Genomic DNA, 11429 nt, shown 5'->3' with positions numbered 1-11429 from the left:
GGCCAAGGCCGCGAGCTGGCTTCTTGTATCCTGTGAGCTGAGGTTGGGTTGACACTGTGAAGGCCTGGTCCCTCAACCACAGAACCACAAGGCCAGGCCCTCAGCCGCCTTCAGGGCCCTGCGCGGGAGCTGGTTGGCTCCCGGTCCTCCCCACCCCCGGGCCGCCCTCGCACCCACTGGAGCCTGGGCTCCGTCGGGGGTGAGCCTCATTCATTCATTCCCCGTGGCGCTGATGCTGGGCCTGGCTCTGCTCTCCCTGCCCTACATGCTTCTCCGCCCTGGCTGCTGAAGGCCCCTTCCCGCCATCTAATGATACACTCTGCATACGCTTCTGTTGAAAATTTGTGGCTAGACATTCCTGTGGGACTGGGAATCCAAATTCTTGGGTACAAACAGAAACTTACTTTCCTTGGGGATTTTTTCTCTCTCTCTCTCTCTCTCTCTCTCTCGCTCACACACACACTCTCGCGTTCTTTCCTTTTTTCTTTTTCGTAGCAATAGGGGGGGGAAGAGACAAAACAAAACAAACCAAAAAAACAAACAAAAAGCGACACCACCCCCCCCCCCTTTTTTTTTAAAAGGAGGCAGGGAAAAATAAAAAAACAACCAACCAAGTCAATCCCAACCCGACCCCCTGAAGGTCTGATTTCTCGCCTTCCTCAGAGAGGGGCATGGCTTCGAACAGCATCTTCGATTCCTTCCCGACCTACTCGCCGACCTTCATCCGTGGTGAGTAACGATTGCCCAGGGCCCTGGGCTGAGCCTTTCGGGTGGGGAGCTGTGGCCAGGCCCCGGACCGCGTCCCTCCACCGAGCACCCTGGCTGCCTTCAAGGGCACGGCCTGCCTACCTAAATCCGCGGACTCTTGAAAGCCTGAGGTGGGAAGAGGGGTTGGTGGCCTCCGTGGTCTCCTGGAGTGGACTTTCGTGGGACTTTTATCCTCAGCTAGTGGGGACAGCAAGTGGTAGGGGAAATGGATACCACAAGACCTCAAAGGCCGACCTCGAAGGGTCCTGGGGCGGAGAGGACATGGAGGGAGTCCCTGTGACCTGAGGCTTCTTGCCTCACTGACGGCGCCCCTGGCACACCTGGAGAGCTTGGACCCTCCCCCTGAGCTCAGGCAGACGCGGGCTCTGGGGCACACTCAGTCCCCCCAGAGCCAGACCAGCTTCTGTCAAGAGCCATGGATCTAAAGATCTTTCTGAGGACTTCTCCAGTGCTTTCCAAGTCGTCCCGGACTGAGGGAAGCAGAGGGAAGAGATGGCTACAGGCTTTTGTCGAGAGCTTGCATAGCTCTGGGGTGCACTGAAACTGGCTAAGTGTTGGGGCGGGGGGAGCAGGACTGGGGGAGGTTTATAACCTTGGTCACAGAGGAGAAGAAAGTGTTTCTGGCTGGATTTGCCTCTATTCGTGGCCTAGAGTGAGTGACCCAGAGGTTTGGGCTGTGTCCTTCAAAAAAGATAGGGTTCCAGGATCCCCCACTTGGGGCCGCTGATGGAGGCTAGGGTTCAGGGAGAGACTTTTCTTGCCTCTGTCCGGCTCGTAAGGCTGATGCGCCATGGTCTCAGGCAACCCCCTGCTGCCTTCCCCCACCCCCCGCCAACCCCCAGCAGGAGTCCAGATGGGGCCGTGGCACCTGAGACTGGGGGTCGAGTGGCCCTGAGCCTGCGTCCCAGGTCAGTGGCTACCTTGCCCAGTGGCCTTAGGCAAGTAACTTAACCTCTCTGTTGTGACCCCTCCGGTTGGGACATTCCGACCGTCTGAGGCTGTGGATGGGCCGTGCAGGAGGGCAGTGCCTCTGGGTGACTCACGGAGACAGATTCTCCTCCAGAATAGAGAGAGGAGCTGCGTGGGGTCCGCAACTCCAAGGTTCAGGGAGCTGGGGTTGCCTTTTCTCAGCTGAGGTGGTCAAATGAGATACCGAAGTTGGTCTGACTGTCTGTCTGCCTTTCTGCCCATCGGCCTGTCCCACTGCCGGCTAACGGAGTGACTCAGAGACCGTCCCTGGGCGGCCAGCTCCGGGCAGGGACCGAGGCACATTTGGGTGCTTATTGTTTAAAGGTTTCTGCAAGGGCTTGTCTGAGGTGGGACCCCTTCCTCCTCCCTAGAGAGAGGCTGTGGCCGGCTGCATGGCTGCAGATGGGGACGGAGTCGTGGCGGGGGGAGGAGGGGCCGCCACCTCTGAGGCGGACACAGTCCCGCCAAACCTGGTTGTGGCTGGTGACAAGCAGCAGCCTCAGGTCTGGGAGCCGACAGCCTTCCTTCAAGCTGCTCCTATTATAACGCAATTCCCCTTTGTAGTCCTCGGAGCTAATTAAAGGCAGTCTGTGGCAAGAAAATAAGAGTTTATAAAAACCATTTGCTGGGTCTTTGTAATCAGTGTTTCTCCCTCCATGAGCAAGATGGAGGGCTGCAGAGTTTAAAACAAAGCAATCTGGGGAGACGAGATGAAGGGACCTGCCACCGAAGATGGGCTCCTGACGCCGTGGAGCCCGAGAGAGAGAGGGCAGCCAACAGCAAGGAGCGGGAGGGAGAGGAGAGCTGGCGGCTTTGGGCCCCACGTGCGCCCACAGACGGGATTCCTGACGGACAGGGACACAGATGTGCTTTGTAAGACAGGGTCCGCGGGGAGGGCTCAAGGTCTGGGGCCCGAGGCGTCCGTCCACACTCTCTGACCGACCCCTTCTCTCCTGCCCAGCTCCATTTCCCACATTCCGTTTACGGCACGCTTACTTTGGGGGATCTGTCTCCCCCAATCTGCCACTTCTGTCCCCAGAGACATCCAACCTCTGGGCCGTAAAGTCCCGGGCTCCATACTGCCCCACGTGGGGTCCTTAACCTATCCTGAGTCACAGATCTTTCTGGGGTCCCAGGAAGCCTATAGACTCCTTCTCAGAATCACACTTTTTAAGTGCAGGAAACCAAACCTGTGGAAATACGGTTATCAAACGACAAAAAAGCAAGGGGTGAGGTCTCTGTCGTGACACGCCGAGTGAAAAGACCTCAGGAGGCCCAGGAGCGGCCGCGACCCAGTGGATGAGCGGAAACATTATTTCTGGATAATCTGGGACGGGCCCCGAGGAGACAGAAGCACACCTAGGATTTCCACTGGCGACAAAACCACGGTGGAAATAGAGGCTGAATTTTAGTTCGAGATTCATGAAAGGAAGGATGTCACGTGTTTCCCACCCCAGTCCACAGATGTCCTGAATCCCGTGCAAAAGCAGAACTCTAGGCCTCGGGCCCCGGTCCCTCAGCGGCTCTCAGGACGTCTCCGCCCCTGGGGAGCCTTGAAACACGTGGATTCCCAGTTCCCAAACTCACCTCGGGTCACTCTGGAGAAGAGGCTGGGGAAGAGGGTGGAGAGACGCTTGGTTCCCACCCTGAGGAAAGCAGAGGGCAATGCTCAACTCGAAAGGCTGGCAGGCTGCTGGCAGGATTCCAGGCACCAGCACGGAAGGCGTGAGAGGCCTCCTGGGGTGGCCCCTGAACCCTCCACAGGTCTCGGTCCTTCTCCCTCCTCGTCTGCCGGGACTAGACCCGGACACAGAGTATTTATTCTTCTCTTTGGCAAACGGAGACCCTGAGACCTAACTCTGACTCAGACGTACCGTGCATCTATGGGCAAGTCCCTTCCTCTCTTCGGGCCTCGGTTTCCCCATCTGACAAACGCAGGCGATGGCTCTGAGGATGCCCAAGGGCCCATCCGCAGCTCCACTGAAGGCCAGGGCCCTTGAGCTAAACGGCGCATGAGGCCCTTCTCTGGGGCACCCCCCTGGCGGCACACCCCTAAAGGGCACCCACGCAGGCAAAAGCGCTCCCCTCAGGACACTGAAGGAGGGGAGCCTTCTGGGGAGGAAACTGGAGGAGATGAGCCTGAATTGCCACATGCGGGATTTAGGAGACCCTGGGGAGGCAGGGGTTCTCGTTTACCCGGTAATTCTGCAAAAGCCTATCAGGGAGTAGAGGGCCCAGCCCAGATTCAAGCTCAGGCTGTGGACCCTGACTCTGCCCTTCCTTCGCTAACTCCGCAGCCCGGGACAAGTCACCTCACCTCTCTGTACCTGTCTCCCCGTCAGTAAAATGGGGGTGATGATTATACCAACCTCACGGGGCTCTGGAGAGTATTAGACGAACAGGGCGCCTAGCCCGGGCGACATGCCCCACAAACATCTTCGTTCTTACAATTTCCACGAGCCTGGCCTTGCGCTGGGATCTTGGACACAAGGGTGACTGGGTCGGATTCTCTGTCCTTGAAGAGCTCAAGGTCCGGTGTGGAAAGAGATGAGTAAGCTGAAAATTGCACTGGGGTGTGGGTGATCAATGTTACAAGGGGGAAAGAACTGAAGTCTAGAAGTTTAAAGAGGGGTACTAACCCAGCTGGGGGAAGAGACAGCGATTCCTCTGGAGAACTTCAGACATTCAGGCTGGGTCTGGCTGGGTCTCGCGGGGTGAAGAGGTGACAAGGGGGGAAAAGGCATCCCGCAGAGAGAGAACAGCCTGGGGCAAAGGTGTGGAGACAGGACTGAGATGACTCTGGGCGCCCCCACCCCCGGGATGGCTGGAGCCGGCGGAAGCACTGAAGTGGATGGACGGCGGGTCTGTCGGGCCTCCAGTCTGGCCAAGGTTCTCGAAGCCGCGGTTGGGTGGGCAGTTGACTCGCAGCTCCTCCCCCCGAAGACACCCGGGAGAAATGGAAAACGGCCTCTTAGGCATGAGGCAGGGCTGCGTGGAGGCGGAGGGTGGACAAGATGGCACTGGGCAGATCTAGCCCGGATGGTCTGACTCAGAGGTCACCGGACAGGGAGGAAGCTGCCCAGACCAGAGAGGTCAGTCACTGTCCTTTCCTAAGCTCTGAGCAGTGGCCAACAACAGGGGACTCTCCTGGGTTTTGCCCTGAAAGTCCCAAATCCCAGGCACCTCAAGACAGTTGGTCACCCTCAGCGGTGTGCCCATGGCAGCCTCCCCCTCCCTCCCCAGCCCTGGGAGATGAACGGACTGACCAGACTGACCGCCAGCCATCCTGCGTCCACTATGGTGCTTAGCTGGCGCCACGTCTGCTGGGCCCCTTTGACGGTGGCTCCCGGGGCTGCCCTGCACACACCCGTCTCCCCAGACCACCCTGTCTGTCCCAAGTGCCCCCCGGGAAGACATTCCTGGGAGCCCCCCACCAGCCACAGGGTCTGGGCGGGCATGAGCCAGCCCCACACAGTGGGACTGTGTGTCCAGGCCTCACCCACGCCCTCTACGGCAGCTGGCGGCCCCCAGCGGCCCCACTGGTCACATAGAGGGCCCATTGACGCCTCGGCCTTGAGGTGGCCGCATCAAAGCCGAGGCTTGCTTGGTTACCTGAGCGAGTAGGGGAGTTTACGGAGGGGAGCGGAGCTGGGAGAAGGATGCCCCTGAGCAACAGGGCCTGAAAACCTGACCCTCCAGAAGGTTCTGAGAGGCAGGGGAGAGCAGCCTCCACGGATCCCAGCCTTGCCTCTGAGCCAGTCCAGACTGCTCGATAGGTGGGGAAACTGAGGCCTGGGCTCAGGGTTAGGCTGGGCGGAAGGAACGGGCAGCAGAAACACCCGTCCTTACTCCCGTCCCCTGAGATGCCTCATCGGCAGACCCTTTCTCAAATTCACCACCCAGCGTGTGCCCCCCCGCCCGCCCCGGGAGCTGGGGAGTCTCACCCAATCTTCAAAACTGAGCTCAAACACCCCCTCTGCCAGGAGTCTTCCCCGGGACCACCTGCAACCACCCAGGAGCCCTGGCCTCCCAGGGCCAGCCCTGGTGCCCAGCTTGGTGCTGAGTGTCCGCCTACCTGGTAGAAATAAGAAGGGAGGAGGGAAGTGGAAGGAAGAGCTTTAGCCCCTCCATGGAGCCCAGGCCCTCTGTCATTGGCCTTGAAAGAGCACCTCCCAAAGGCAGCCCCGCCCCCCAGCCCCAAGCAAGGAGGGGCTCTGGGAATTGTGGGACTAGCATGGGAGTAGGACCCCGTCATACCTTGGGAAGTCGAGAACCCAAAACAGTGAGCCCGTGCAGGATACGTTGGAGCTGGCAGACGGAGAGTGCCACCTCCTGATTATACAGAAGGGGAAACTGAGCTCCAAAGAGGGGTCTGGCCTGGGTAAGGTCCAATTCAGCAACAAGAAACCAAGTTTTCTTGCCCACCCAGCGACAAACCTTCCGCCCTGCACATAGTTTAGGAGTCAGGCCGACCGGGTTTAAGCGGTTTTGTAGCCAACATGTTGATTCACCTGTTTGAGTCTCAGTTTCCTCCTCTGTGAGATGGGTCTGGGAGCACTGCCGTCCAAGGGTGCTTTCCAAGAGCGAATGGGGCCTGTCCCGCGGCCCTGTGCTGGCCCGAGTGCAGCAAGGGCTCACTCAGCGGTCTGTCTCCTGCTGGGCGTGGGCCACTCGGCTGGGCCTCCAATTCCATCATTTGCCACAGCAGATATCCCCGCATCTGGTTTTCTCAGTGCCAGAAAGGGGTAAGCACGGAAGAGGCTGTAGGGGGACCATGAGACCCCTTGCCAACGGCCCTCTGGGAGGGTGGCAGAGAAGAAGGCGTTCTGTGGGGACAAGGCAACATAAACTGTGGTTACCAGCCCAGGCTGCAGCCTCGCGAGGCTTGCCTTAGACAAAGCGTTGCTCCTCTCTGAGCCCAGTTTCCCCATCTTTAGAATGGGGAGAACAAACAGTAGCCAATTCAAAGCTTGTTGGATGGGTTCAACGAGGATATATAGTACGTGCTTAACGCAGGGTCAAGTGCAGACGGCTAGTGCAGAGTCAAGCCCTCCATAAATGCTGGAAATTATGGCTATTTAATGTTTCCCTCCTCCCGGGGGAGGTTCCTGTCTGATTCTGAGCGGAATAGGCAAAGTGAGAAAGTGGCCTCTCTCTCCTCTGGCCTCCCCCTGGGGTGCCTTCCCAGGCCTTCCCCTGTCCCCTCCAGGCCTTGGGAGTGTCCTGCCCCACTCTTACCCCCCCCCCACCCCCCACTTGTCGAGAAGGACCACCCAGCGTTTCTTGCTAAATAGATGGAGAGAAGGGCGAATGGATGGACCAGGGATTGAATGAACCAAAACTGACCAGCCTGGGAGGTTTCCAGTGGCCCCCTCACTTCCCCCTTTACCGTCTGGCTCATTCTCTGAAACGCTTGTTGGTGGGAGCCTGGGCACTCCCGTCCGATCGGCACCGCAGTGTGATGGTTTAGGTTCCTCTTTGGGGTTTTCTTTCGCGTCTGGGAAAAGTGTTTTTGGCAAAAGGTTCAGACTTACATGTGGGCGGAAAGGGTGGATGCCCATAACTTATGATTTGCAGAGGTGACCAAAGTCTCCCCCACCCTTAAAACGTCCTGCACTGCATGACATGGTGACTGAAATCCCACTCAGCCCCTCTGGGGTGCCCATCCGGGACCCCGTAGCCATGACCCTTTAGCATCAGTGAATCCAACTGGTCTGCTCATCTCTGCTCAGAGGAAAAGGTGGCTGGGTGCAGAGGCAGCAGAAGGTATTAAAGGAAGAGGAAACTTGGGGGCGTTCCAATGGAAAAGAGAGCAAAAGGGAAGGGGGTGAGGAGGAGAGGAAAGGTCCATTTCCTCCATGCCCTCACCTGCGTGCTCCATGGCTAAGCACCGACACCCCCATAGCCCTGGGAAGTGCCCCCCACTCTGAGGCTTCCCCTGAGTCATCCCTCAGCAGACCTGAGTCCTGCCCCTGCCCACGGAGGAAGCAGGGGCAGGGGATTAGACCCGCTGAAGCCCCTCACACAGCTCCGGACACTCTCATGTCTCAGGAAGATGTGTCAGAGCCACGATGGTGGGAATGAGGAGCCCCTTGTTAGCGGTGGTGGGGGACCCAAAGGAGAGCCTGTTTCCCCCCTAAAAAGCCGCCGTATACCTTCCCGAAGGGGAAGGGAAGCCACCCCTGAGAATAAGACTTTAGAAAAAAGACTGGAAGGAAAACACTACAATGTCATAGTCAATGCTACATGGTGCACTTATGGCGGGGAGCCTTTGTTACTAACCCTTTGGGTGACTGAGCGTTTTCTAAACCTTTAAACACTGAGCTGGGCCTCCTGCCAGCCTACACACCACAGTGTGGGGCCAGCCTGCTCCTGCCCAGCCTGGGCCCCGCTGGCCACCCCTCCTCTCTCTTCTTCTCGCCAAATCACCGCGTCTGTCATCCTCCTCCAGGACCCAGCCCTGTCAGGCTGTGAAGGAAGGGTCTGCCCTGGGCCGGGCAGAGCCACGCATACAGCAGGTGCTCAGGAAACGCTTGTGGCCTGTGTTGTGGCCCTCATGGGGAGACCGTTTTCCCGGAACGCCCAGGACTTGGGAAGTAATGGGGACCAGTTGGTGCTATTAACCTTCCGGTGGACATTTATTAAACACCAACTGCATGCACGCCACACACTGTACTGGGAAATGGGGCTACAGGAGCAGACAAAAGGCAAAGATACCCACCCTCCCGGAGCCGATGTTTTAGTGACGAGTGGAAAGAGTTCACCTCTGGAAAATGCCCCGGGGAGATAGGCCAGCACCCCTCGGCCTGTGCCCTTCTTATCTATGTGGAGCCTCAGCCTTCCAGGACTTCCATAAATGCTCCCATGACCCCATTAGATATTCATCACAGGATCTTCACCCCCGTGGCGGAAATGAATAAACAAACAGACTCGGTGATGGTGTGACCCGCGGAAAGTAATATTTAGGAGGAGGAAGGCAGTGAGGAAGGGACACAGGAACCACACTTCTTGATGACTTATGGTGTGCCAGGCTCTGTGCGCGGTTCCTTTCCAAGAATACCTCATTTCATTTCATCTCTACCACAATCCATGTAGCAGGGGGTTATTGTTATTATCCCCACTTTACAGATGGGGAAACTGGGGCTCAGCAAAGGGACGGGACTCACCCAAGGTCACGCAGCTAGTAGCGGGTGAAGCCCAGATACGTGTCATCATCTGTCTGACATCAAAGCCAGCCCAACAAAGCTCTTCCTTCTACCTGGCAGACGTCTCTTCCTCTTTAAGGCCTGGCCTCACCACCTCCATGGAGCCCTCCCTGACATCTCCAGGCAAAGTGATTCATATTCTCCTCTACGCAACCAGTGCAATTCTTTCTCAAATACTTCCAGAAAGCTTCACAGAAAGAATAGAGTCTGAGGTGGGTAGGTCTGGAAAGGAAGGAACATCAGTGGTCCAGGCAGAATTAACAGTGCTGGCTAAGGGACGGAGAAAGACTACATACAAAGGGTTTCTTAGAGATGGGAGAGCTTGGGGGTCTTGAGGAGAGGCTGAGGGAGAAAAGGCTGGAGGGGAGGCGGGCCTAGAGGTTGGCCATGGCCTTCAAGGCGGGGAGTCCAGGCAGGATCCAAGTTGGGCAGTGATGTGGGACAAGGCATCCCATGATGCACCAGGCCGCCTCTGAAATAGGCCAGTGCAAACGTGCGCCTTGAGCGCGTGTACGCGTGTGAACAGAGACCACAGGGGCCCTCCCGCACCCACTTGCAAACCCTATTTTTATCACTCCCTAGACATACATCCGAGCCACCGAAGCATTCTTGTTCTCAGGCACGTAGAGCGCTCCATGGATGTGCACATCTCTGGTCTGATGAGGACAAGGGCGACGGCGCAGAGCAGTCAAAACGCAACCCATCCCAGGGAGAATCCCGGCACCCAAGGCAGCGACACAGTTTGCAGGGCTCAGTGCAAAAGGCATACAGGACCCCTTGTACAAAAAATCACTAGGAGTTTCAGGATGGCAACCGCGGGACATTACACCAAGTGTGGGGCTTTTCTGAGCAAAGCACCCTGAGAGGCTGCACGGATGGCACGTGGTAATGCCAGCTCTGCCTAGAACAGCCCCGGGCCGGAGGGGCCCAGGGCCCAAGAAGAACCTCTGTCTCCTTCCCTTGACTTGTGCAGGCTTCCATTCTTCATAGAGTCCATAATTTATTTTTATTATTATTTTGTTAACGTTTATTTTTGAGAAAGAGAGAGACAGACAGAGCACGAGTAGGGGAGGGGCAGAGAGCGAGGGAGACACAGAATCCGAAGCAGGCTCCAGGCTCCGAGCTGTCAGCACAGAGCCCGACGCGGGGCTCGAACCCACGAACCGCAAGATCACGACCTGAGCCCAAGTCAGACATTAACCCACTGAGCCACTCAGGCGCCCGCATGAGTGCATAATTTAAAAAATAATAATGATAAATTAAGCCTAGGGTAAGATCAGAGCTTAAAGATTTTAGAAGCACCGAGAACATTAGGGAAACTACAAATCCATCAGAAACCCTGTATTTTATATTGTAGATCTCCTAAAGGATCTGGGAAATTTAAAAAGAAACTATAATCTCAACACCCAGAGAAAACCACTATCATTCGATCTATTTCCTTTCAGACTATTTTCCCCCATTTTTAGTATTTGCCTCTGGAGTCTCTCTTCCCTTTATGGGTGAGGCCATACAGAGACATAAACGTATCCGGGAACCTCATCAAGAATGTGAAGAATCATTAGGCATATACGTCGGGATTCTAGGAAGAGGCTAGAGTGGCTCCGTCCAACAGAACTTTCTGTGATGATGGAAATGTTCTATGTCTGTGCTGCTCAATGCTGTAGCCCCTCGCTGCATGGGAATATGTGGACTTTCTCTTTTTCCAACTCAAAGTGTTTAAAAAGTCTTACACACAGCCAGCACGGGTTGCTTTTGTAATCAGAAAAAAAAAACCGCTAAAGATTTTAAGTTTGTGATACGTTCAGTGTATAGGGGGAAAAACACTTTAGATTTTTAAAAGCATGTCACTGGGGAAGATTGATCCTGGCAGAATGAGATCTATTTTTGTTTTTCCTATCAATGCTCATAAAAAGAATGTGGGGTTTAGAATCAGAACCTGTGGGTCTGTCTCCCGGATCTGCCACTTACTGTCTGTGTGGCCACTTAACCTCCCTGAACCTCAATTTCCTCATCTGTAAGATGGGGATATTGACGCTACTGACCTCCCCAGGCTGCTGTGGGGACTGAATCAGACAGTGAAGGTGAGTGCACAGGGGACCAGCGAAGCGAGGGAAGAGCTTCGGTGCAGACGATTTCTGCAGGGGTCGGGTAACCACGCATCTCTGTGAGGGGCATTACTCATCCGTCTCGCTCCGCTCTGTCTGCCATTTCCTAGAAACCAGGAAATGAGGGGGGTATCTCCCACCGTGTGTGTTCGGCAGATGTTGTCAGGTGTCGAGCAGAAATAAAGGGGCTCTGTGACCAAACCAGACTGGGGAAGGCTGTATCAAACAAGGTCCAGCCGAGTATTTTGCTGAAGGACCTTTCAGAGCCTTTAATATGCTAATGAACCTAGGCTCCTCCTGGGGCTGGTGTGCTGAGGAACCCACTTTGGGAAAAGCTGCTCTAGCAAGAGCCTTTAAACCTACCGGGGCTATAGGCGCCGTG

The 11429-nt window shown here is 56.1% G+C and overlaps 1 protein-coding gene across 1 annotated transcript in view; it reads left to right on the top strand.

Annotated features, from left to right (window-relative positions):
• Positions 1-216: 216 nt before the first annotated feature.
• RUNX3 (RUNX family transcription factor 3) overlaps positions 217-11429 on the top strand; it is a 59073-nt gene continuing 47860 nt past the window's right edge. The window contains exons 1-2 of the mRNA XM_040465171.1: positions 217-386; positions 582-729. Coding sequence (XP_040321105.1) covers positions 672-729 — 58 coding nt within the window. The 5' untranslated portion in view covers positions 217-386; positions 582-671. The remainder of the gene's footprint in view (positions 387-581; positions 730-11429) is intronic.

Source organism: Herpailurus yagouaroundi, unplaced genomic scaffold (assembly GCF_014898765.1).
Source record: "Herpailurus yagouaroundi ecotype Mexico unplaced genomic scaffold, PumYag 77, whole genome shotgun sequence".
Classification (NCBI taxonomy): Eukaryota; Metazoa; Chordata; class Mammalia; order Carnivora; family Felidae; genus Herpailurus; species Herpailurus yagouaroundi.
The sequence above is the reverse complement of the archived record's forward strand: the minus strand, read 5'-3'. Positions and strand labels throughout refer to the sequence as shown.